Source organism: Lissotriton helveticus, chromosome 2_1 (assembly GCF_964261635.1).
Source record: "Lissotriton helveticus chromosome 2_1, aLisHel1.1, whole genome shotgun sequence".
In the NCBI taxonomy this organism is placed as follows: domain Eukaryota; kingdom Metazoa; phylum Chordata; class Amphibia; order Caudata; family Salamandridae; genus Lissotriton; species Lissotriton helveticus.
The window spans coordinates 1,928,114,474-1,928,141,966 of record NC_136059.1 but is presented as its reverse complement, the minus strand read 5'-3'; the positions used below and the strand labels follow the sequence as shown (position 1 = coordinate 1,928,141,966).

At 43.5% G+C, this 27,493-nt stretch overlaps 1 protein-coding gene across 1 annotated transcript in view; it reads left to right on the top strand.

Annotated features, from left to right (window-relative positions):
- The window catches only part of MGAT4D (MGAT4 family member D), a 707,335-nt gene that overhangs the window by 663,694 nt on the left and 16,148 nt on the right, over positions 1–27,493 (top strand). Inside the window, exon 14 of the mRNA XM_078676855.1 lies at positions 22,178–22,290. Within this exon, the coding sequence (XP_078532981.1) occupies positions 22,178–22,290 (113 nt within the window). The remainder of the gene's footprint in view (positions 1–22,177; positions 22,291–27,493) is intronic.

Sequence of the window (27,493 nt, the reverse complement as noted above, 5' to 3'; positions counted from 1 at the left end):
TTAGCTTTGCAATGCTTGTTAATGATAGCTGCTGCTTTAGCTAGTATTTAACCATCACTGTTATATTTATAGCTGCCACATCATTAACTTTTCTTTCCACGATGTTTTACATTGTGAAACTGTTTACATTAAATTGCAACTAAGTTATTATTCTAAGATGTTGTTGCTTAGCCAATTATGCAGGATTGTGTGCCGATGTTACTTATAGCTCAGCTCCTGTCTTTAACAGCAATTTCGATGAACCATACAGTTGGAAAACGTTTACAGTTTTACTGTGTCATTGCCCCAGGGTGGTGTTGTGCACCAGTCTCGGAGGAATGGTGCGCTGATAGTAAGAGAAACAATAATTTAATTGACAACCTATTCAGTTTCAAATTGTTCCACTGACAAATTGAGTTGAGCTGCACAACAGTTTTTTTAATACGAAGTGTTAACACATTGGCAAATATGCATGATAGATAGTAAGGTGAGGCTCGGAATATCTTAAGCATTAATTATGAATGTAAAACTCCAGAGCGCCGAAACCCAGTTACAGCAACCACCAAGCCTTTTATTCAAAAATTAAGTGGCAGCACGCTCTCTCTCTTGTCCTTCTTATCCTTCTGGTTTTCGGCTTCACAATAAGCCCTGTTCACTGGTGGACACGGTCTGCACTGAAGTAATTTACGTACTTTTAAGCCACCAGGTCGTCACATGAGTCAGTACTCCTACTTGTACCAGAATGCACCAGTGATGTTATTGAATATACTCTCAAATTGCAGCGCAAATCCAAACCCAGCATAATTGCGTCCAAAGCTCTGCAAATCATTCAAAATGTCCTTCAGTTTCAATGTATACAATAAGGCAACATGTACATCCCTCTTTAGTTGTGCATGCAAACATAAAAGTTCATAACTACGAGATTCACCCCATCAAGTTTGGGTGTTAACTTGGATGTGTGGGTCTGGACCAAGGGTGAAATCAATAAAGAAACAGCCGTGTAGGTATTACGTGGCTGTCTGTTTGTTCGTTCATTTGTATGTTTGTTTTGGTTTTAACTCTAGTTTTTACACTTTGTTGAGGTTAATACGTGGAGTTGAAGAACTGGGATTTCAAGTACCCAGCGGCGCCAGGGACACGCCCAAAGTCCTCTGGGTTCCCTTGCCTTGGTATACAGAGACACGGAATACTTCTAGGTGGCGTCAGAGATCAAATTTATTAGCTGCAGCTAGTAGCAGAAATCCCAGTAACACAACACGGTGTACAACTCAAGAAACTGCTCAATTTTACTAAGGCGAGACATTCCTATTTATACACAAAAAGGTACATTTAAAATGCACGCCCCAGCACCAAAATTCAACCAATAGAAAATACATGACATCACACATGACATCACACAGCATCATATAGTAAAGCTAATTTTACAGTGTCCCAACCCACAAGTTAATATTTAGGCATATCTAAATAATAATCTGGAAGGCCCGGACAAACCCTTAATTGAAAGCGTAAACCATGAAATGAAGAAACAGTAAAGAAAAGTAGTTTCAGATAATGTGCAAGATAACAGAAACGTAAAGAAACTTAAAAGTTAACAAATGTCTTGAATGGTGATTGGGAAAGTGGATAACGATCTTGCAGGGAAATTGGCTTGGCAGGGTCTATTCCAGGTGAAAGGCCAGCTTCTGAGATTAACTCCAGTGCACGAAGGAAACCTTAGTTAATGTACACATGACCCACAAAAGGTCAGACTGCTTTGCTCGCAGACTAACTTCTGAGGCCTACGTAAAAGGCAACACCAGATGGCAGTCACGACGCATGGCAAAAACCCATGCTTAGAAAAGAAAATCGTGCACTTTAAAAGCACGCAAAATCACAGAACCTCAGACCCTCCTTTTGCCATTACGTAGGCAATAGCCTAAACTCATGTCAATCTGAATCTAGGTCTATATCTATTCTCATCAGGTCATCAAGGTGTTGCTGTAACATCATCTTATTATCCTTCACTTCTCTCGGGACTCGTCTTCTCACACAGATAGTAGCACAAAGACTACAAATGGCGGGACCACACTGGATGCATAAACAACACGAGAAAAGGATAGCTAAGGCCATACCAAGGAACATCAGAATCTTCCGTCCCCATTTGGACAACAATTCTCATAACCATCCCATCAACGACCAGTCTCCTTCGTCCACATGAATAGACTCAGAGATCTTATGTAGTCTAGAGATGGCTTGGTACACTGTCGGGGCATTATCTGGTATGAAAACGCAGTAACTAGATCTAATCAATTTGCATACCCCACCTCTATCTGCAAGTATAATATCTAAAACAAAACGGTTCTGTAATGTCATAAGGCGATCCGCTTGAAGCTCAGCTGTAATATTGCTAAGGGCACCTGCAGTCTCATTTATAGTGGCCTCAACCACTCTCGTAAGCTGACGAATATTCCTACTATTAGCCATAGGACCCCAAAAGGGTAGGAAACCCTTAAAGAAGTCTCCAGCTTCTTGTGCGACAGTATCTTTTGCATCGATTACACCTCTATTTCATCTTGTCTTATGGTAATCTGAAACAGCAGTGTATGTAGGGGGAAGCAAAAATGCCAGGTAACATGTGCCGGAAAAATCAGATGGCAACCATGTGTATGCTCTATCATAACAGACAAAATACGTGCCTTTAGCTGGCACGAACGGAGGAGATTTCTGGGACGTATAAATGTATGTGTGAACACACACACTCTTACCAAGCTGAGCTCTCGGATTCTGACCATTACCTTGCAAACAAAGATGACCTCGGTGGGGTACAATCCAAATAGGAGGAGACCTTCGCTGCCTTTCTTTCTCCGTCAGGCTAACACTATATGTCGTCTTATTCCAACTGACATATGCTCGTACCTCAACTTTAGGCATAGCATTATATGCGTCAATATCTCTAATCATATCGACTATTCCCCGTATCAAAGCATTCTTGCTCACGTTATCGTTAACAAAACGCACTGGAGAGGCTTCGGTCGCATAGATAAACATCGATTGGAGTGCCCAAACTGACCCATTAGGTGAAAAAGGCAAAACCAAATATTGTCTGTAGTATGTGGCATAAGACCACACACCCAACAATTCGTGGTATTTATGACTAGCTGATGCTGATGCAACATCTGTATAAATGAATTATTCACAAATTCTGATCTTCGTGTCTGTTCATGTTCAGGTAACGTATGAAACTCATGTGGAGATGCAGTAGAAAAAGAAAGAGTAGGTTGGGAGGTAGATGTAAGCGGCAATTGTGTGACATAGAAAATCCAACCCACACAAGCTAACGTAATATTCACAAGCATAAGGAAACACATTATTAAAAAACATTTGCTACGAACCAATGTACACATTTTCATTTTGAAACCACTTTTCTCAACACCTTTCTCAGACCCAAAAGACTCCATCCCCTAACCGTGCTGTTCGCGGCGGTTGGGTGTTCCGTGCTAAGGAATGCGTCTGTCAGTCCATGGAACGCCCTGAGACCAACCAGAACCTCGACCTTGTGTCTTCGGCTTGCACTCCCAAGTCTTTACACCGCGACCTTACAGCTGAGTCCGGATGGTGACTCGAAAAAGGAAAAAGCAAAAAAAAAAGTCTCTTGATCTGACGAGGTGTAATTCACTATATAAAAATTCCAGTTTCAACCTTATTTGTCCATATGTACAGTCTTTTGCGGTCTTAGATCGTAGCTTTCTTTATTAGGTACAGTTGGATCCTTAAATAAAAGTTCTGGATTGGTGGTGTCAATCTTTAGATGAGGAAGCACAGCAGCTTGGAGAACATCATCATCCTCGCGTTCTGACCGTGTCCATGTCAAGTGAGCATCACTAAATGGAACAAATCTAAGAGTTTTTTCACGTTCAGAATCGGCTATACCTCCCCTCACCCACTTGTCATATGGTAAGGGCAATGGAACTTTTTTACAGTGGGTGGCATGCACCCAGTTCTTCTTGCCAGCTACTCTAACAGCAGTTCGAGTCACTAACAAAACTAAATGCGGTCCAGTCCACCTCGGCTCCAAATTTTTTGTTTGTTGAAAATTCTTCGTGAGAATATAATCGCCGGGTTGAATTGTGTGTCCTGGATCCGCAGTTGCTGTCGGTAGACTGTCATAGACCTGTTGGTGGAGTCAAGTCATGTAAGTAATCCAGCAACATAGGGTACTCAATACTGCTGTATTCTTTAGGACGAGGCACACCCCAAACATTCGCAGGACGACCAAACACAATTTCATACGGACTAAGTCCCACTCGAGAATGCACAGTCATCCTTGTTGACAAAAGAGCCAACGGCAAGGCATCCGGCCATGTAAGACCAGTGCTCGCTTGTACCTTAGCTAATTTCAGCTTCAAGGTACCATTGTAACATTCAACAAGTCCAGCAGACTGGGGGTGATTCGCTGCATGGAACTTTTGATTTATTCCCAATCCAACACACACTTTCTTCATGATTTGACCCACAAATTCACTCCCATTGTCCGACCATACAATTCTCGGCAAACCATACCTAGGGAAGTACTCTCTCAGCAAACCCTTGGCTGTAGACAAGGCAGTATTATCTTTTAGGGGGTAGGCCTCTATCCACCTGGAAAAGGCACAAACAACCACAAGGACATACTTCAAATTATTGCATCTCTCCATGTGAATGTAGTCTAACTGTATCACTTTAAACGGATACGTTGGAGGAGCAAAATGACCAGCTGGAGTTGGAGTTCCCTTACCAGAATTATACTTCAGACAAATCATACAATGTTTCACCACGTTCTCTGCACATTTCGGAATTCCAGCATTCTGCCAAACTGGAGCCAACAACTTGCATATTCCCTTCGAACTTATGTGAGCCATTCCATGAGCCATTGTAACCACTGGGAGCACATACGCATCAGGCAACAACCATCGCTGGTGTTCTGACAACTCAACCCAACAACCTGTCGAATCCAACATACCCGTAGTTTCTCTCCAAACACTCACTTCTTTCTCAGTCGCTTCAGCCTGAATCGTTCTCACACTTTCTATTGTGTCTTCACACATTCCATCAGCCATAACCCAATTAGCTGGGCCTGCAACATACATACGGCTCATCATGTATTTCGCCGTTTCCTTGGCAACTTCATCTACAAACGCATTCCCTCGACCAACATCGTCCACAACTTTCTTATGCGCACTACACTTCACAATTGCAATCTGCTTTGGGAGAGTGAGAGATTCCAAAAGTTCATTCACCAACTGCCCATGCTGTATTTTTGTCCCATGCGAAGTAAGGAACCCACGCTCGCTCCACAAACGCCCAAAACTATGGGCAACACCAAACGCATACTGACTATCGGTGTAAACATTCACTCGCTTTCCTTCTGACAACACGCACGCTCTAGTCAGTGCAATCAACTCTGCTGCTTGGGCAGAATTCTGTGGTATGCGTGATGTCTCAACAACTGTATGTAAAGTTGTAATAGCATATGCTGCAGTCGTTTCACCACTCGGAAGCTTAAAACACGAACCATCTACCCATAGGGTACCATCAACATCCGTAAGGGGAGTATCCCTTAGATCGACTCTAGCTTTCGTTTCTTCCTCTGTATGAAGAAAACAATCATGCTGTTCCTGAGGATCCGTCTCTGTAGAGATCGGTAACAACGTAGCTGGATTCAGCACATTACATCGTTTAATGTGAAAATGACTAGCCAACAATGTCAACTCGTAACCTGACAGACGTGCACTAGTAAGATGCTGTGTCTTAGTCCTGTTCAATAAGGTATCCACTGCATGTGGGACCATCACAATCAACGTATTGTCCAATACCAAACCAGCAGACTGTCGAACAGAAACAGCCGCTGCAGCTGTAGCTCTCAGACAACTCGGCAACGCCTTAGCAACTGGGTCTCACGTTGCTGAAAAATACGCGCATTGGCGCTGCTTGTCCCCAAATGGTTGTGTCAACACTGACAACGCACAACCTTCTCTCTCGTGCACGTACAACGTGAAAGGCTTACTATAGTCTGGAGTACCCAACACAGGAGCCGAACACAATGCATCGCGTAGTTCAGAAAAACTTTTCTGACATTCGTCAGACCAAGGAAGAGGATGCGGAGTATCTTTCAGAGTCAATGCCAACAGAGGTTTCGCTAGCAAGGAAAAATTGGGGATCCACTGTCTACAATATGATGTAATACCTAAAATGGCATGCACTTCTCTCTGTGTGTATGGTACATTCATTTGCGCAACCGCTTGAATTCGTTCTGGGGTCAATCTCCTTCCCTCCTTCGACAAGAGATGACCTAAGTAGGTCACTTCTTGGCGACAATATTGCAACTTTGAAGGTGACATTTTATGATGAAGGTCAGACAAATACCGCAACAAAGAAGGAGTAGCCTCTTTACAAATCTTTTCATCATCAGCAGTAACCAACAAATCATCGACGTACTGAATAAGAGTAGCACCGACAGATAACACAAAACCGTCAAGCTGAGTTTTCAACGCTTGACTATAGATGGAGGGACTTTCACAATAACCTTGGGGAGCTCTCTTAATCCGGAAGCTTCGGCTTCCTAATGAGAAGCCAAAAATATCCCTACTCTCCTCAGCAATAGGAATACTGAAGAAAGCATTCTTCAAATCGATGACAGAAAACCAAGCTGCCGAAGCAGGAATCAAAGTCAACAAAGCAGTGATATCAGGTACCACAGGAAACTGTGGCACTACTATCTTATTGACCTCTCAAAGGTCGATCACAAACCTGTACACAGGTGGCTGAGAAGCAGCAGTACGTTTAAGAACAGGCAAAACAGGACTGTTACACACATTACCTCTCGTTTCCTCAACTACACCCTTCTCAACCAGATCATAGACAATCGCTAAAAGAGCTCTCTCACCATCACTCGAAATCTTGTATTGGGGAATACGAGGTAGCCTAGCATTTGACTTAAGGGTGACAACATAAGGTGGAATCTGCAAAAGACCAACATCATTTGGACCTGTAGCCCAAAGTGTATCAGGAAGCGAACGCAATTCCAGTGGCAAACAATCCTTAGACAAATACATTGGAGAAATCACTTTCTTACCAAGGGTAAGTTGTACTCCCGAAGGAGAACAATGCAATGTCGCATACAATCTTTTCAGCAAGTCCAAACCCAACAGATTCTCACCACAACCAGTCGTTAAAATAAGTGGAGCTTCCAATTCACAAGGGCCAATGGTAAGGGACAAAGGACTACGAACTGGGGCGCCTGAAAATCCTACTGAAACATTGGTCAAGCCAGACAAAGGTGCGCCAGGAAGTTTAGAGTGCATAATAGAACTCTTCATCGCACCAGTATCCAAAAGAAAAGGTTCTACCACACCTGATGTAATCACTTCAACATAAGGTCCACTCTGGTCTACTGGAACTGACACTACTCCCTCTCTTTGTCCTTGGCTGTCCTAGTTATCATTATAACCAGAACTCTCACCTTCGACATAGTAATCCTCAACATAATACTGGGCAGACTGACCACTTGTAACATTCTGTCTGTCAAAATAATTCGCAGAATTCTGTAGGGAAGAGGAACGTTCATTCTGAGGGATCACACCACGTCCCCTACCCCTAGGAGCTTGCTGAAAACTACCACGACCTCTCTGACCAGATACACCATTCGCACGCTGTAACAAAGCCGGGCAACTATTCTTGTAATGACCTTCCTCTCTGCAATGAGCACACTGATTAGGGCCAGGAAAGAATCGCTGAACATAAGGCTCAGGCTTCTGTAACAATCTCTGAAATTGTGGAGGTTGCTGAAACTGAGGTTGATTCTGACGAGGCGGATAAGCTTGCTGCAAAAGAACTTTTGTCTTTAACTCTTTAGTTTTCTTCTCCACTTTATCCTTCTCATCTTTATCCCTATTCTCGTAATATTGTGCAGTAGCCAATATCTGGGCCAACGAAGAGACAGCCCATGAACTCTCAGAGTCCTTTAACTTATTAGAAAGTTCGGGAAGCAAATTAAAGACAAATTTATCCACAAACAACCTTTAACCACCCTCCGTACTCATATCCTGACCACTATGATCAATAAACGTCTCTTCAAACCTAGTGAAGAAATCAGATACACTCTCGTCTCTCTTCTGCTTACATGCTGCTAACTTATCCCAATTTACTCGTAAAGCAGGCATCATCGTTTTCATCAGATTAATATTTCTACCTGGTAATTCTGAAACTAGAGGTTCAGGTTTAGCACCTCCCTCCTGTCTACCAACTGCGGCAACAATATTCGCCCAGGTATCACCTAATTCAGCAGCATGATTCTCATGACGGATCTTCGCCCACAAAGGTTGGGGGACTACATTACCCATCAACATATCGATGTCAGCTAAATTCATAATACACGCTTCAACTGTCTGGGACAACTCTTTGTAATGACCAGCAGGATTCTTACGAGGGTCAGGTAAGGTCTGCATAAGAGCCAAGACCTCTGCTCTCTTCCAAGGGACATGTACCCATATTCGTTGAAAATGCGGCAGAATAACTGGATTAGCGTTTGGGTCCCCTTCCTTCCAAATTGGGGGAACTTCTCTCATTGGATACTGTCTCGCTTTTCTTCTAACAGAAGAATCAGGTTCGTACAATCTCTGAGGCGGAAGGCTAGATCTAAAAGCCAGTATCGTCTCTACGGCGTCTGTAATATCAGATTCTACTATCATCCCTTTAGCAAAATCCGACTGAACATCAAGTAGTTCCTGCGGGATCAAACCCAAATCATTATCTTCCCATTCCTGAAGCAAAAACATACACATCACATTAAAAACATACCTTTGCTTAGGCGGCTCCCACTGAAAGAAAACACCCATAACCGCTGGCAAACTATACCTTGAGGCATTTACAATCCATTTACGAGCCAACAAATCCAACACAGCCCGTTCCTCAGAACCAGGAAGCTGACTACGACTCTGCTTACGCTCCGAAACAGGGGTCATAATCAGTGACCCAAACAATGGTGACAACAAATTAGAAACCATTTCTGTCCTTCGTTTTCGAACAGAAGGAGAAGAAGCGGACATAAGAACAGGAGAATAAGTATTTTGAGGCAAAGAAGGTGTAGGGACAAGAACAGTAGAAATCGAAGATGCAGAAGCAGAAGGCAAAGGAGTTTGAGGCAAAGCTGGTAGCAAGGCTGGCGACCCTAGAATGGGTTGCGCAGGAGGAGGCAAAACCATCTGTGTAGCACCGGGTGGCTGAACAACAGCAGGAGGTTGAACAACAAAGGGTGGAACAACCGGGGGAAATAGAGGCGCAGTAGCACCCTGCACATAGGGAGGTGGCAATCTCAGTAAATGAGAGATCAAAGGATCTTTTTCAAGGTCTTCAATCACTTTTGGAGGAGAAGACGGCAAGGCCGGATAACATTCATCTATGGCCATACAACGCTGTCTATCTAAAACTTCACTCGCACGCTCTTCTCCATCTTCCTTAAACTGTCTAGCAGCTTGTAGTACTGACATATTCTTATCTTTCCTATCTCTCTTTGCTTGTTTAATTTCTCTCTGTTTGGCTTCCTTACGCCAAAGGCGGAAAGAGTCAAACATTGCCGGCCGGGCTTTCTTCTTAAATAGCTTAACTTCTAGATTGTCTAAAATCTCTGTTTCAAAACTACCATGTGGGGGCCATTGCAAAACACCATCCTTTTTAGTGTAGTGGACCCATACTTCATTATAAGTAATGGGACCCACTCCGTGTTTAGAATAGAGCTCATAAGTCGGAGTTCCAACCGGAGGTATCGGACATGAATCCTCCAATCGGGAATCCCTGTTACTACCACAAACAAACCAATTACCAAATTTACCAAGACCAGGCATCTTGCTCACTAGTCTGGTTTCAAACTTCAAAGGGAATCAAAAAATGATACACTCGTAAATATACAAGCCCTTCGGCTTTGGGTACTGCAGCAACCAAATCAAAACCAAGGAACCAGACAAAGTTGTGGGAGCGACCCACTTATACTTAACCAAATATCTGTCACGCCACCAGAAGGCCGTCTATCGTCTCGCTTTACAAACATCAATCGGAGGGTCCAAGACAAGGCGACAGTCAGGGAGGCAGTCCTTCGCAACCGTTGGAAAGCGGGAAGCCTCGCAGAAAAGACCTTCGGTCCACGTCGACATGCAGGGGTCGATGAAGTGGGGGCCCTCCTCCAGAGTTTCCTCACGGCTCCTCGCAATCTTCGGGCTTGTACCGGTACCACTGAAGTCGCCCAACGTTGGGTGCCAACTGAAGAACTGGGATTTCAAATACCCAGCAGCGCCAGGGACACGCCCAAAGTCCTCTGGGTTCCCTTGCCTTGGTATACAGAGACACGGAATACTTCTAGGTGGCGTCAGAGATCAAATTTATTAGCTGCAGCTAGTAGCAGAAATCCCAGTAACACAACACGGTGTACAACTCAAGAAACTGCTCAATTTTACTAAGGCGAGACATCCCTATTTATACACAAAAAGGTACATTTAAAATGCACGCCCCTGCACCAAAATTCAACCAATAGAAAATACATGACATCACACAGCATCATATAGTAAAGCTCATTTTACAGTGTCCCAACCCACAAGTTAATATTTAGGCATATCTAAATAATAATCTGGAAGGCCCGGACAAACCCTTAATTGAAAGCGTAACCCATGAAATGAAGAAACAGTAAAGAAAAGTAGTTTCAGATAATGTGCAAGATAACAGAAACGTAAAGAAACTTAAAAGTTAACAAATGTCTTGAATGGTGATTGGGAAAGTGGATAACGATCTTGCAGGGAAATTGGCTTGGCAGGGTCAATTCCAGGTGAAAGGCCAGCTTCTGAAATTAACTCCAGCACACGAAGGAAACCTTAGTTAATGTACACATGACCCACAAAAGGTCAGACTGCTTTGCTCGCAGACTAACTTCTGAGGCCTACGTAAAAGGCAACACCAGATGGCAGTCACGACGCATGGCAAAAACCCATGCTTAGAAAAGAAAATCGTGCACTTTAAAAGCACGCAAAATCACAGAACCTCAGAGTACGACATAGCAATGAAAATGGTCTCCCACACAATAAAGCTTAGGTCCAGGTATACATTATGGAGACATTGCGGAAGGTAGTATGCGACTGCCGGAGAAACACAGCCTTAGGTAGGAGTAGTGTGTAATAGCTAACATTGTTGTCCTGCGACTTTGACATTGATGTTCTCTGCTGGCTGTCTTTGTGGTAGACTGGGCTAAATGTTTGACTCTGCGATGAGATCCTGTCGAGAATGTTGTAGTCTCTTGTGAGGAATAAGATATTGTGATGGAAAATCTAGTTGAGTTCTTGTCGGGTTAGCAGATAGCACAAGCCACTAACCTTCCAGAACAAAACCAGCAGAAGCGATGCTAAGTTCCCCCTCCCTCCCCCCCCCCACCTGCGCCGACTCACAGAAGGGTGATATAAGAACTCTCCTGCAAGACTGCCCACAGGGGAAGGGGAAGTGGATAAAACAATAAATCTTCATGGAACACCATGAGAAGACCTCTCCGATTCCTACTTCTTGCTATACAGCACACTTTGTGCAGGTGAAGAGAAAAAAAGGGTTGCATTAGCAGGAAATAAGCCTATGAGTAAACAACCACAATGTGTACATTCCACATACATAGCTCAGATATATTCTACTCTCACTAGCATAGGAGGGAAGGGATACCAGCAGAATAGGTATAGCTCTCAAGGAGCCCGGACTTCCTGTAGGCAAGAAGAGCAACTGCTCCAGAGAAATGTTGTACCACAACTAAAAAGAGAACAAGCTATAACACTGGTCTGGCAAAAGTGGGCTGGCAATAGATGGTGTTATATCTCTGCTCCTTTTACTCCACAGATGAGAGAAGCCGGATGAAACAGGGCTGGCAAGTTTATGTACTGTCCCTTGACGCTCCTCTTGCTCCAAACCTTCTTGAAGACCGTATGCGTGTAGCAGCACGGCTTTCCATGCGTGCTAACGCTATGGGTATAGGGCTAGTTGCTAGATTATTAATGCACACTCCATGCGGTTACAATATGTGCAAAATAAATAAATACCATAAAGGCGGCTTTAGCTTGCATCACAATACCATGCAAGTGAAAATGGCCAATGTTGTCTTCGCTCGCACCGCAACACTCGGGCGTGCGAACGGTAACACCAGTTTGAATACGAAGCGTGTTCTGGCCCAGAGCGGTCCCTGGGGTCGAACGTGAAGCAAGAGTGAGAGCAACTCCTACCGCCTACTGATGTAACACTTACCGCTTCTTCCAGAAGCCGGTACAGGGGGAGGCGATGAGCGGGTGCAGAGGCTTTCTGGAAGGCGTTAGCCACCCACGAAGCAGCTGGGTACACGGCGCCATCGACGGCTATGGCTGGAGTCAGGAGAGCGTGTCAAGCAGGATTATTTCCGGCACCTCTCCTGCTAGGAAATGCTTACTGGGAACATAGGGTAGGAGCTTTAGGCAGCTCTCGAACGGTGTCTTGGCAGATTGACAAGCACTGGTTCATTGGAGAGGAGTGTTTTAAATACTCCGGCTCGTCTCTCAGCACAGGTGATCTCTATGTGGCAGGAATGATGGCTTCTGGGGGTTGTAGTCTACCTAACCCGGGAAAAGGTACGTTGACTATCATTCCGCACATCATTCAATCGTGCAAATGTCACTGGAGCTAGTGTAGGAAGTGCACGTATTTGTTTTTTAAATGAAAGGCCGCACCCTCCTCTGCTCGTGATAACGATGACAGTTCGATTTTCACTTGATCTCGACAGTTCTGATTTCAAAGACTGACCAAATTCAGGAAGCATTTTCCAATTGTTTTCTTATTGACTTGGTTTACATTGAACATGAGTCAAACTGTGACTGAGTGCACAGCCCCTGATTTGATTGTGCAACCGCTGTGGTTCTCTACAGGCTTTTGCCAGACTATCAACTAGGACAAGGGGTCAGGGTTACAATGTTTTTGAGTGGACCATTGAACTTTCATGGTGGAGCATAAGAGATCTTTCTGAACTGTGTGATAATATGGCCTCCTTCTTTCAGCAAAAGCTAGAAACCATTTTTTCCTCATTTACATTCATCCATAAAACAGAAAAGGGGCGCTTCCTAGGGTGGTGCCTAGTGGATCTAAAGCAAAACCGATGCTAGACAATTTTACATCATTAGAGACACAAGACTCTATTAATCTTCTGACCTCTATCCAATCAGGTTCTCCTTTGGACCCATGTCCAGTGTCCACGATCAAACAAGTACCAGAGGTCATAGGGACAGTCCTTACCCCCCGTTAGATACTATACGCCAAACTGGCCGAATATGGAAAAAGGCATCTATTCTTCCTTTGCTAAAAAAAAAACAGAACCTCGATCCCAAAGGCCCGAACAATCACAGACTAATCTCGCGCCTCCCGCTACCGGCAAAAATGATCGAGAAGGCCATGAATGCCCAACTCAGCTTCTTTCTCCAAACAAACAATATACTCGACCCAGCACAGTATGGGTTCAGAGCTGAACATAGCATGGAGCTGGCCATGATAAAATCCACAGAGGAAGTTAGAGAGGCCTTGGACCAAGGAGGCAACGCTGTACTGCTCATGCCGGATCTCTCGGCTGCCTTTGAAACGGTCCATCATAAAGTTTTGATTGACCGGTTATCAGAAGCACAGGGTACAAGGGCATGCCTGGAACCTCCTGCAATCCTTCCTCTCAGACAGAACCCAAGCAGTGGACTTAGACAAAAACAGCTCCAAACCTTTTTCCCTTCCATGCGGGGTGCGACAGGGCTCGTCCCTCAGCCCAACACTTTTTAACGTCTATGTATCAACGCTGGTGGCCCTGATAAAATCATTTGGTTTCCAATTGACCTCCTATGTGGATGACACGCAAATAGTGCTGTCTCTCCGGCATGGGCAAGAGGCCGAACCAGGAAAAAGATTTCATGACTGTGTGAAAGCTATCTCGGGGTGGATGTCCTCTAATTGCCTGAAACTTAATTCAATATTTAAACAAAACGGGGTAACCCTGTGTCCCTCAGAACCTGGGTAGTTAATGGTTAATAAAACAAGTGGTTCTGTTGGGTACGAAGCATGAGCAATTCAAACAATACTATTATTGTAATTGAGGAACCCCCTCCATTGACAACAGTTCAAAAACCTCCCAACTAAACTTAATTCAGGCAAAACAGAGGTCATCATATTTGGGAACAATCTGCACCTCTGGGTGCCCGATTGGTGGCCGGAAGAATTGGGAACCTGCCCTGTACCGACCAAGAAAGCAAAAGACTTGAGGGTTATTGTGGACAATATGCTCACCTTCGGGGACCACATAAGTGGGGTGGTCTCAGCGAGTTTCTTTATCCTTAGAATTATAAGGAAAATAAAGTTCTTTCTTCCTCAAGACAGCCTTAGGACAGTGGTCACGGCACTCATCATGTCACGGTTAGACTACTGTAACAGTCTTTATTTGAACATAAAAAAACCACCTTAATAGACTTCAAATTGTGCAGAATTCAGCGGCCAGACTGTTGACAGGGACACCAAAGTTTGTCTTGGTTAAGAAAGAAATAAAACAAGTACACTGACTCCCAGTCAAGCAAAGGGCGCAATTTAAAGCCCTTTGCACGGTCTTTTAGGCACTCAAGGGAGTGGGCCCCGCTTACTTAAAAAAAAGATTTCAATGGTATGTTCCCAGAAGGACCCTTCGGTCCACGGGAGCAAAAAGCAAGTTGGGGGGTAGAAGCTTTACTACATGTGCCACCAAGGCCTGGAACCATCTACCTTTTCACCTCAGAAACTCAACCGAGCTCCTTTCCTTTAGGAAGGGACTGAAAACTTGGTTATTCACTCCATAGTCACCCTATGTTACAACAACCAATCAGGCAGTGTTCTGCGCCAGGACACCCTAGGGTAACCGTTGTGCTTAAGAAGCTTAATTAGCATAACATAACATAACATAACATAACATAACATAACCGTTGTTGAGGAGTAGCAACATTCTATTATTCCTTCTTTGATTCTGAGCCTTGCAATGTTATCATTATAGAAGATTCTTTACATGTGGGACAGATGTGCTGGTTTGTTTTCCCTGGCATGGTTTTAATTCTCCAGGACTCTCTGCGATCCTTCTGATCCACAAGGTAGGATGTCAGGAGATTTCCGTCTTTTGGTTCTCCATCTAGCAGCCCTTCTTGATTGCTTGTGGGAGGACAAATCACTTTAGCAAATCTTTTAGGTGCCTCTGTTTTTCTTAAATATATACTGGTGTTTGTGTGTCTCATGTGGAATCTTGTGCAGTAGTTCAGGGAATGTTAGCATTAACGTCATAAATTATAATGTCTGTACATATCAGACATGTAATAAATGAGGGCCAAAGTCACATTCCCCAAAAATGATTGTAGTGATCTTAAAAATTATTTATGGGTGGAGCGGGTTATCCTTCTCTCAAGGTCCACACTCTGTGGAAGCGCTCTACCCATCCAGGGAACAGGGAAATTATTCTGGTTCTGATAAATGACTTCCAACTATGCTGCAAGCCAGGCAACGCCCCATTAATGCAGTGGTCACTTCTGTCCACTGCTGACCAGCTGGAATTACTTCCGAGTCAGGATTAGGTGGCAGAAAGTGACAGCCTTTGTGAGTAGGATCTTGGATCAGAAACAGGGGTATGAAACCAGTCATCTAGTACTCTCTCTTTTGCCGCTTGCCTGTACCCGAGATCCGTTACACAAGAACACTGCTCACTGATAATTTTCTGGTTCCACTCACCCTGCCTGTTATAGAGATAAGTGGCAAGAGATATGCTATGTCGAATTAATATTGTGGTGTTATTTGGTTGCATTTCCTCCATTTGGTCATATTAAGAGAATTGATATGTTAGGCAGGTGGTAGAATTTGCTAAGATCAAAGGAAGTGCTCACCAGTTCATCTACTTATCATTACTTCAAACTCTCAAAACTTCACCTAATTGGGATGTATAACACGCCCAAAAAATAGAAAATGAATTTTGGAACTTTTCTTTTTCGTTCTAAAATATAATCTAATCAGGTTTGAAATATTAACATTTTTTATAGCAAAGTATCTATAAATTGTTTAAGCTGAACTGAATTCCTTAATGCTGTGAGAATCAGGGGTGCGCTAGTTTTTATGACTGTTAATACCATGAAATACTATTTACGTGCTGATAGTGCTTAATTTGTAAAAAAAAAAAACATTTAAAAGGGCTAGTGCCCAAAGTTTCGTTTACAAGCTGGCGGCCAGCACAATCAAATGTCATGGGTGTCGTATACCAAGATGGCGTTCTTTTGGTTCCACTGCATGCTTCTTTCATCTACACGGGACACTCCCTATCTCTTTATTTCACGTTTACAGCTTGTTTTTCATCCCTGCTTTCTTTCTTTATTTTTTCTTGTTTCTCTTTCTTCTGGTTTCCTCTTTTCTCTCTCTCTTGATCTGGGTCAGTTGAGGAAAAATAAGGGCCAGTGGGCACCACTTGCAACCACTGCCTCAAATATAGCACTGCATGCTGAAGAGAAGCAGTTGCCGATCACGTTTTTCTGGATGTTATGGTTTAAAAGCACAGTTAAAATACCAGAAGGTCCAGCAGAATGGCGGTTTTTCTACCATTGTACATTTATGACTGTGATTATGACGGGAAAGGTCTTTCTGGATGAGCAACTCTCCAGACGCAGGTGAACATCCACAAAATTGCAAGTTTAATGTGATTCACACACATGTTGCAATTATGAGAGGCTGGTATCAGTGCATTTCCAGCTGTGAGAAAGTGAATAGATAACCCCCATATTTTATGGGGAAAGGGATTCTCCACAGAGAAAATATAGTTATGCCCACATACAATTGTATGATTTACTCGTACAGATGTTCTACCTGTTGGGAATTTTGGTTGACTAAATTTTGAGATTTGCAGCACTCAATCATTCTAGGGATTCTAGTCAGATATCTGGATATTATTCTAGGTTTAGATACTAGCTCGGTTTATTTCTGCTTCTGTTAAGTAAATGCATGTCACCTATGTGTATAAATTGGTGGCCTTTGAATTACATAGTTTTGCTTTATTTGGGATGCTTTAATTCTATTAGCCAATTGGCTGACATCCCGCCCATTTCGAGAAGTCTAGAATGCGAGTTCACTTCTTTTTTTCCTTAACCCCTTCTTGTAGAGTTCACACCGCTCTGAACTAAGAAAAAAATGACAATTTCTCATTGTCATTTAGCCGTTTACGTACATCTGTTTAAAAAATGTTAGTTAGTAGTTTCTGTATTATCTTTCTAGTTCAGAGACACTGTGAGTGGTTGTTTGATCCTGGAATTGCCCTATAACTTAGCATGACATTTCATGATATAACACGAAATTGCACAGCACAACATGGTATGATGATGCCGAAGAGTCTCTTTTCCAAAGGAAAACCTTATGAATTGATATTGCATGCAATTATTTATGCATGAGTGATTCATATAGTGCATACCTAGCCAAAAAGTAATGCAGCACTGTAAACGTTGAGATGATTTCTAGGAGAGAATGTGGACAGCTATTGCATGATGATGTAGTGGTCTTTAAGCTCTTTCCTGGTTTGGAGCAGGGTTAGTTCAGTCTTGATGCATATGGGAATATTACTCCAGGTCATGCTTTGTAAGGAAGCCAGGCTTATGCAGGTTGTCAGGCCTGCAGAAGTAATAGGTCCACAATTACCCCCTCACTGAGAACCAATCATCCCATTGTAGCCCTTCGCTGTCTCAATGTAGCAAAGCAGAGCAGTCCAAGACCGACAAAGGGGAGGTGGTATGGACTAGTAATCACCATTCTCTGGCACGCAACAATAACACTCAATAAACCATTGTCCAGTCGGTGATTTTTCTTTCGAAATGGAAAAGTACATATATTACACACACCCTACTGACTTGCCACACAGTTACTTGCAAATGTTTACGTAAGGTAGGTTTAGTGAAAATTTGAAATTATATTTGAACCCTAAAGTGTCATGACCCCCCAAAAGCACCCTACCCTGCCCAATGATAGGTAGCGCATTATGGGTGTATGTCACTTTAAATATAGCTTGCCTATTGGCTTTATCATGTTTACCACATTAAAAGACAAGGCATCACATGTTAAATAAACCAGCCCTTTATCTCTGACATCAATAATCATGTGTTATCTGTAATCATTATTATCAATAAAGAATTGCAACATGTGTTAAAAGCGACTGTCAGCAATACATCTTATAAATAATACATCTTATAAATAAATAAAAGCCACTTTATGCCAAAAAACATGCAACTATAGGACCAACCCCTAGAGGTCCCTGCACTTTCAGGCTATGGAACAAAGGTTCTAGTCTTTTCAGTGCTTAACAACGTAGGCTGCAAACCCGGGGAGGAGGAGGGGGGGATGGTGGGCAGGAGGAGATAAACATTTCTAACAGTAAAGACCCCAAATTGTTGTTTTTTACTGTGAAAAGGCTAGTAGCCCCATTGGCAAGTGCAGGGTTACATGCTGACCACTCAGCTGTCCTATCTTCTGTATGGGACTACTAAAGTTGGTACTTCAATGTATCAAAAGAATCATTGCATTAAACCTGAACCCTGGTAAACCCTATCAGGAAGAAGGCCGCCTCCCCCTGGACAGATCTGTCCAACCTTCGGCCTATTTCCCTCCTACCCTACATCGGAAAGATGACGGAGAAGCACGTAAACACCCACCTATCGAGCCATCTTGAAGCAGTAGAAGGCCTGGACCCCTCCCAATCTGGGTTCAGGCCAAATCACAGCACCGAATCAGCCCTACTGGAGGTCACCAATAACATCAGGTTGACACTAGATAGTGGGGGCTCTATGATTCTGGTGCTGTTGGATTTGTCTGCTGCTTTCGATACGGTGTCCCATGAAGTGCTTCTCGGTCGTCTGAGGGGTGTAGGGTTGGGAGGGACGGCCCTGTCTTGGGTGGAAAGCTTTCTTTCCTGCCGATCTCAAGAAGTCAGGCTGGGCTCCCACAAATCCATCTCCAGGGAGCTCACCAGGGGTGTGCCACAGGGCTCATGTCTTAGCCCCACATTATTTAATGTGTATGTGGCCCCCCTGGCCGACTTAGTGAGGCCATATGGGTTTACCCCGATATCCTACGCTGATGACACCCAGCTGATGTTCCCATTCAAAATTTTCTCACCTGCCCTGCAAAAATCCTTCGCGGAGGGCATGAGGGCTGTGTCATGCTGGATGGCTGAGAATTGCCTGCAATGCAATGTGGGCAAAACAGAGGTGTTACTGTTTGGGGAGGCAGCAACACTTTGGTCTGGGGATTGGTGGCCCACAGAATTGGGTCCTGTTCCGGTCCCAAAGCAGACTGTCAAAAACTTGGGGGTGTTATTCGATCAAGCCCTGACTTTTAAACATCATGTCGACCAAGTTGCTGGCACCTGCTTTGGAGCCATTGGACTTCTGAAAAGGGTGTTTCCTCTTATACCGGATGGTCACAGGAAAACCCTTGTGCAGGCACTGGTGATCAGTAGATTGGACTACTGTAATGGCCTTCTTTTGTCAACCAATGAAGGCCAATTAAAAAAACTACAAGTAGTCCAAAATACGGCGGCGAGGCTTGTTCTCAGCCTTCCATCCAGAACTCCCTCCCGCCCTCTACTAGCTAAACTTCACTGGCTACCAGTGCGGCAACGCACAAGGTTTAAAATTCTGTGTACCATTCATAGGTCTCTGATAGGAAAGGGTCCTAAATACTTGACAAAAGCTTTTTCACCTTACGTCCCAGCCCGATCACTTCGATCGAGTAATTTGTACTTTCTACAGGTCCCTAAAATAAAAAAATCCCGTCAGGGAGGCCGTGCTCTGGCATACACAGGTCCCACCCTTTGGAATTCCCTGCCCCTCCAACTCAAACTCATCACTAACCATCTATCATTTCGTAAAAACCTCAAAACCCATCTCTTCACCACCATTTAATTCAGCTTGTGTCTTACCTTTATGTTTATGATTGTCCCGGGGTTTAAGCACGCTCGTTCCATCTTAAGCGCAGAGATATCCCTTCGGGGATCTATTCAGGCGCTATAGAAGCACATAAATAAATAAATAAATAAATTGATACCAATGTCAAATTTAATGTAACGTTTAAAAGAATGTCAAGAATACATTTCTGGCTATGAGACTGGTTTCTGCCCTCCTGTGGCAAGGTGTGAATGACCCTCAGGGAGGAACACAATAGGGCCTGCCATTGGAATAGCTAATACATCTCCCTGATGGGAAGGCCAAACAGGTTGTAAGCGCAAAAGGCGAGCTTCAACAGGGAAGACACATTTTGAGGGCAAACGGTAGACACCCACAAGAGGGGTTACTCTTTTGTTCTGGTAGACAGGTTGGCATTGGGGACAGAAAGTGGGAAACAGTTGCCACCCCAGTTTTCCCATGGGTGTGTATCCCTCAGGAAACCACACGTTTAGGGTGGGCTACCAATTTTCACACACTGAGAGAGGGGTTCTGCCATCTTGTGAGTGGGCATCAAATTGAATTCTAGAAAAGCTAGTTGTCACACTTTGCAGGAAGTCACCATCAGGTGGGAGGGGACCTGGTAGCTAACTGGTTAGTAGTCACATCATCTCCCACGAGCAATTTGTTGGCATAAAAGTGGCACCCCTGGCACACAGACCTCGGATCGCATCTGCACTGGAGAGAGAACCAAAGAGGGAATGCCCTGCTGTTCCTTGACCTGCTATACAGTGGTTGCAAAATATACTGGAGTGCACCTGCTGCCCCTGTGCTAGCAAAAACTGTGTGTGTGGTGACCTGCTCAAGAAAAGTACATTCCTGAGCCCCAGAGAAAGAAGTGATGACTTCAAGAGCCAATTGGATGATTTTATGTTACCGCTACAGGGCCACAAAAGCTGAAGAAGCCTGCCTTGGCGAGTTGGTAGCCACAATTGCTTGACTGCCACTGACCATCAAAGCACAGCCTGGGAGACCAAGTCTAGATGCATAAAAGTTGTCCTGAGGCTGCTGGACCCGGGAGAGGCACTGGAGTGCAATTTTGTTGCACAAAAATGGATACTAGCCTCAGTTAAAAGTATCCACTGGTTTCGCTGTAACCGGAGACCAGTAGAACAGTGGCAATAGTTTATTGGCTGGAATTCAAACAAACTTTGACAGACAACGACCCCACGGTTCAAAGTCAGCCCTCCATGACCGCAGACATAGGGATTGGCCTAGGAAGACCAGCGTCCCTGGATTAGCCTCCTCAACAACCTTCAACATCCTGTATCCCTTGCCTTGGACCACTCTATTGAAGTCTATGGATGTTGCCATCGAACTTGGAACTGGATTGGAAACTGCTTTGACTGCAAAGTAACTGTTCTGCCGCACCTTATTGGCCCCTGTTACTCACACCCTTCTTAAGTTGGTTGCCCAAAGTGGGTCGGAGTAGCCGATAGAACTTTACAAAAGTTTTCAAAGTAACCGCTAACTGTGTTAGTTGCCAATACTTGTTTGCGTTTTTAGTGAAAAGCAGTGATTTGCTCTATGCATATGCTCTCCAGAACCCTCGGATGGATTTTGTTCGTTTTGGTATCTAATAATTCATAAAAGTACAACCTATTTTAATAAATTGGTGTTGGATTTCCATTGTGTTGTGTTTCTTTCTTCTTCACTGTTTTGGTACTTCTGAATGCTTTGTGCCTGTTCCTTTGTTAAAGCTTAACTGCTCAAAGCCACAGTTACCTAATGTTTAGCAAAGGTTTTATAAATAAGCCTGACTGGATCCAAAACAGGTTTGAGAGTTTATTGTACTGTGGGGTTGCACAACCACACTGATATAATAAATCACTTTTCTCACATGCTTGCATAGATGGAGAAGGCATGTTGCCTTGAATTATCAATTTTGCATACTCCGTCTCTAGTCTGCTGGTGTCCTGGCTGTAGATGTGGCCAGAGCCAACAGAGAATTAGCATTTTTGCCAGATAGACAGGGGTGCCAGTTGTGATGACTTTGTATTAATTGATGGTATCCTTGTAAATAAACTGCTATTCTGTTCATTATAATTATGATCCTAGAACATAGTGTTAATTTTTTAAATGTCAAAACTATTCTCAACTGCCCTCTAGGGAAGGCAACTTGCTTACTGTTCTTAGTTTCAGTGTGTCTAAATGGAAACGTTGTCGGCTTTTCTCATGCTTTCTCACAGGTGCCTTTGTGAATGGACTTGCGGAAGGATCAGTCGACCTGCACATAGGGAATATTTTGGCCATTCGTCTGACTATTCTTTCTGAATCTCCTGTATGGGCACTCATTAGTGAGGTAAGTCAAGGCATTAACTTGAGTGCATAAGAACTTTTATCCAAATGACTTACTTTTTATTTGGCAGAGGTTGATTTCACGCCTAAACTATTTGTTTCCTGTGATCATTAGAGTTTGCATCAACATCTGTGACTACAAATACAATATATGCATGAAGTTGCATCATTTTGGCTTGGCCAGGCAAGTGAAAGTCCATTTGATGGTCTCTCGCAGCCCATTTACTTTGCACTTTTGCATGTAACAGAACAAACACACTAAACAGGAGTAAATAGATGGCTACGCAAGAACTACCGAACAGAAATGAATTAGTTAGCAGCCAATTCCTGAGATACCTTCACGTGAGACAGATCCTGAAGAGATATTCTGACCTACATGTACATGTGGGAGATGTTATACCACTGGAATATAGGGTCCTGGTTGTGCCACTCCACAGGCACGCAATTTCAGTGGTAAATAAACATTGATTGCAAACTACCGGAAGCCACTGAATTCACTTAGGGCAAAGTGGTCTCAAGATCTGGGGGAGTCAGAAGAGGTTGCAGACTAGACCGAGGCATGCAAAGACCCCATGAAAGTGGCAGTCAGGGCTGGAATTGAGATGGTTCAGCTTAACATTCTCCATTGGGCTTATTTCTCGAGAACTAGGTTGCACACCATAACCAAAGCATCAACCAACAGGTGCCTGAGGGGATGTGGGGAATCTGGATCCTTGATGCCTACTTTGTGGACTTGGCCAAGATTGCATATGTTCTGGACCCAGACTCAGCACTTCCTCACTGCAGTAATGGGGGACAGATTACTCGTACCACACTTCTGGTGATGTTGGAGATCTGGGGGATGTGATAGTAGCAAAGAGCGAGCTGCTTCTGTTTAATGTGGCACCGGTGGTTGCCAGGCGTGAGGTTTTCACGGCTTGTGGAGTGTGTTCACCACCTAGTGTGGAAAAATAGAAAGACAACATGGGTTTGTGTATGCAGGCAGAAAACACTGTCTACAAGAAGAGGGGGGAACCAAGAAAGTTTGACCAAATATGTACCAAATGACGGAACAGTGGAGTAGAGAAATTAGGCCCCCCCATACGGTAAGGTAGGGGTGGTAGAATGGAATAATCATGGGAGTCTATAACCACAGGAAATAAGGACACAGCACTGGGTGGTATATAATACTATTTTCAGTGGAAGAATTGTTTTCAGATATAATATGATGGCGAATATTGAATATGTATCTTGGGGTGAACGTGTGTTAAAAACTTCATTACATTGTTAAAAAAAAGATTGCTAACTAGAGGAATTTGCCGTGAATATAGCTGCCAACATTTAGACTCATAATGTATTGCGGCCTCAGTGAACCGTCCTAAGTGAGCAAGCTATGTTGAGACGTGGGTCTTGATCTCACTGACCTTTAGGGATTCACGCTTCATCTCAATGATATTGCCCAATAAGACTGAAACATGCCATAACGTAGTTGGGTTTCCATTCAGAGGGATAGTATGTTTGGACAAGAGCCTTACAGTAGTGATGCAATTGATCAAATGCAATGGGATGGAATTCTACCTAGAAAACCCCTTGTGGATTATAGCATTTGGTCCAGGAACCCCTGAGGGTCTGCAAAGCCTACTCAGGGAGTCAGCAATATTAGAAAATTCAATATTAACAGATGTATAAAGTATCCTCAGATTGATTCGAGGGATCAGTGCAAAGGGCCTCAAACTGAAAAGAGCATGGACGATGGATGACCTCAATTGAATTTAGAAAAGCTCCACCCTTCCTATTAAAACTTTTTAAAGATGTATTTGCTAATTAAATAACATGGTTTCCCGTTTGTATTTTTGTTTGATGAATGTCTGTTTCTGTATTTGTTGCTTATTTGTTTGGGATTGAAAATGCTTCCATTACTGGAAATTGCTTCTAGTAATGACTGAGTGAGGGTCCCCAGATTCCAACAATGACTCAGTGGAGGCCCCCGGGTTGTAATGATGAATTTGATGTCCCAGAAGCCAAAGGGTTAAGAATCACTGGATTAAAGTGTTGGCTCAAGCATGTGCTTCCATGACGTAGTGGGGTCTGTGTTACCTTACATGGGTGGGATCTCTGCGGCAGAGTGTGGGATCCCAGACCGATTTGCATAAGGTGGATCTCTTTCTCTAATGGCACCAATAAGCAAAAAAGGTGGTAACATGCACCAAAGACCTCCCTGTCTTGTTGCCCTTTAAACATGTCTGTTCATTGTTAAGCGTCGGTTCATATGGATAGCTGGCCCTGTTTTCTCACTGTGCTACCATGTCATTCACTCTAGCTGCCCTGAAAGCCAAATTATTTTGTTACGGGGCATACGAATTGTGTGCAAATAGAAATATTGCATTCGCAGGCGTAGCTGTTCCCCAAATATCCAATTCTACTAATCTTATATCGACTTGAATTGTCAGCATAAATTCATGCGGTTAGAGGTAGGCAAACCGTTGATGTCAGGGCAGTACCAAACTTTCTAAAACGGCATTGTCTGACGCTCTGAATTCTTAATAGAAAATGGCGTTGTGTGGAGGGAAAAAAAGGCCTTTTGCACCACCTTGTTTACTAACCTTAAATACAATGGTCGATATGCATTTCCCTCTATTTTTATGACGATACGCCACGAGTTACTCATTTCCATGAAGGTTGTTTATGCTAAAAGAGTTGTTCCCCTCGAGGCTCGGGCATTGTTCTACTCTGTTTCAGCAGACGGAAGGGCGCTCATTGATGAATAATCGATGGACGGGTATTATTACTACAGGTTTAAAAGTGACGTCGGGTGTAAAAGGGAGATCTCATTTCATTACCGGCTAAAACACACATTATACATACACAGGCACAGACCTGCCCTGCGCCAGAAAAGAGCCAAAGAAAACATGTGCTGAGAATATCTGACACGGTTATTTGCAATAAACATAAGAGTAATTCAACTGAGGAATATAGAAATACTGCAAGGACAAGCGGAAGTAAACCATAATTTAGCCCTATAGGCATGTCCTCTAGTGCAAATGCAGGTTTGAATTGTGTTCCACAATTGCTTCAGAAAGATTTCTGTGTCAACTGGGGGTCTTAAACTGATACACACAGATGAAGCAGCATAACTAAATGATGAACCAAAATCAGGGGAAACGAAATGGAGAACACACACTACATAAGGGTGACTTGGATTTAATGCAGGCACAGTAAATATGCATGGATTAGTAAATAATGGGTTTCTTGGTTGTTGTTTTTTTTTTTACTTTTACGTTTTTTTCCCCCCAAGTCACTATTTTCTGTTCACAGTGAAGAATTCTATTTTGTGCTTCTATTTCAAGCAGAGTTTTAATGATCATAAATGTTATCAGGGCCAGATTGAAAGCTTGCCAGAGATAGACAGCTGCACTGTTTGCTTTATATTTTAAACCACTGCAATATTTGCTGCAAGTGTTTGTAGGAAAATGACTGACTACCTATTCTAAATGCATTAAGCACGCCAGAAAATATTAAAAAGACATTTGCTACTTGGCCACATGATGGCAATATTACTCCACTGTTCATTATATGCAGCGATTGTTATTTGCTATTATTTCATCTAGAAAATACAGCACGATGCAAGCTACGTGAGCGCATCAGTGTGCGGTATTGACAGTGTTGGTGGAGAGGAGAGACTCGCCATTTAGCCAGCGGTGGATGGTGAGTTTTGAAAGTGGTGAGCGATTTCACGCTCCATGCACGATCACAACTAGGAGCGCAGACTGCATTACGCACAATGTTTTAGTTCATTTACCTTACGCCTGCGGTCCACTTCAATAAACTGTGCCCATTTGTAAAATAGTAAGTGTCAGGGCTTTGACCAGGAGGCCGCTGCAGCTTGCACCACTCTTCACCCTTGTCATAGCTGTCAAAACAACTACTAATCACCTCTCTCGCATGTAAATGCGACAGTTCAGATTATTTCAGGCCCCCAAAAGCTAAAGGAATGGCCAGGGAGGCAGATATTAGCAATTTTAATGTTTATTGTATTCCTAAACAACTGTTGTTCTGCTCAGCTCTAAATTAGATGAGCAGAGCCACTATGTGGTAGACTGTTCTAAGTATAATTTTGACAATTAGGTGCCCGTGCTGAGCACCTAAAACTAATTAAGTGCCCGTGCTGAGCACCGGAAAGCACCGGCTCAAATTAAGCACTGATTCTGCTGCATAGCCTGCTCTCCCTGCACTACTTTCGGATCGCTTCACAATTCAAGTGCCGATGAGGTAGCCAGTCATCTAAACCAATCCTGATGCTGCTTTCATACTGTTTGTGTAAAATAACAGTACAACAGCAGCACCCGATTGTTTGGAGTGGGCAGAGACAACGCTCACAGGGAGACCGAGCTCACTGACGCAGTGTTAGTTGCAAGAGCGGAAGCACGCATGTCTGGTTGGCTGTGGTTAAGGAAACGGCCAAACTGACATGCGCACTTCATCTCACAGGGACAGGCAGAACAGACCGAGAACAATACTTGACCCGTGTGTGACGGCTCGCTCTCACATAGCAGGTCAACGCCCTGGCGCTCCTTAGGTGAGCCGCCCCAGGATCTAGCAGTTGCATAGGAGCAAATTCGATTTTGAAATATAATCGTTTTTGAGAACATTGTCTAACTTAGTGACATAAACTGGCCTAACTTGATATCCCTTCTGTGATGTGTTGCTAAAAGTGCACACATGATTAGATACTAAAACTTGGTGCCAGTAATGATTGGGCTCTAACTCCGGTGCACTTTAGCACCCCTATTGTTATCCCTTTCTTTGCATGATCTTCCAGCAACTTTTTATGGTGTGAGGATGTTTCTCCCATATTATGCAATTCAGGCTCACAAACTCTGCTTTATGCAGATGATCTAATTGTTCTATAGACCTCCTCCTCTTATGTCTACACTGCGGTCTCTATGCACCCCTATTAGACCTGACAGCCTAAGGATGGTCTGCCCGCCCCCCCCCCCCCCAACTTTTTGCCTACCTCCATCACTTTTTCTGACCTCGTTTTTTCTGGCATTAGGACTCTGGACACTTTACCACTGCTAACCAGTGCTAAAGTGCATGTGCTCTCTCTCGAAAACATGGCAATATTGGCTCATCCCCTATTGGCATTTACTTATTAGTCCCTAGTAATAATAATACTAATAATAATTCTTTATTGTTTCAGTTAATTGAAACCATAACGATATTATTAA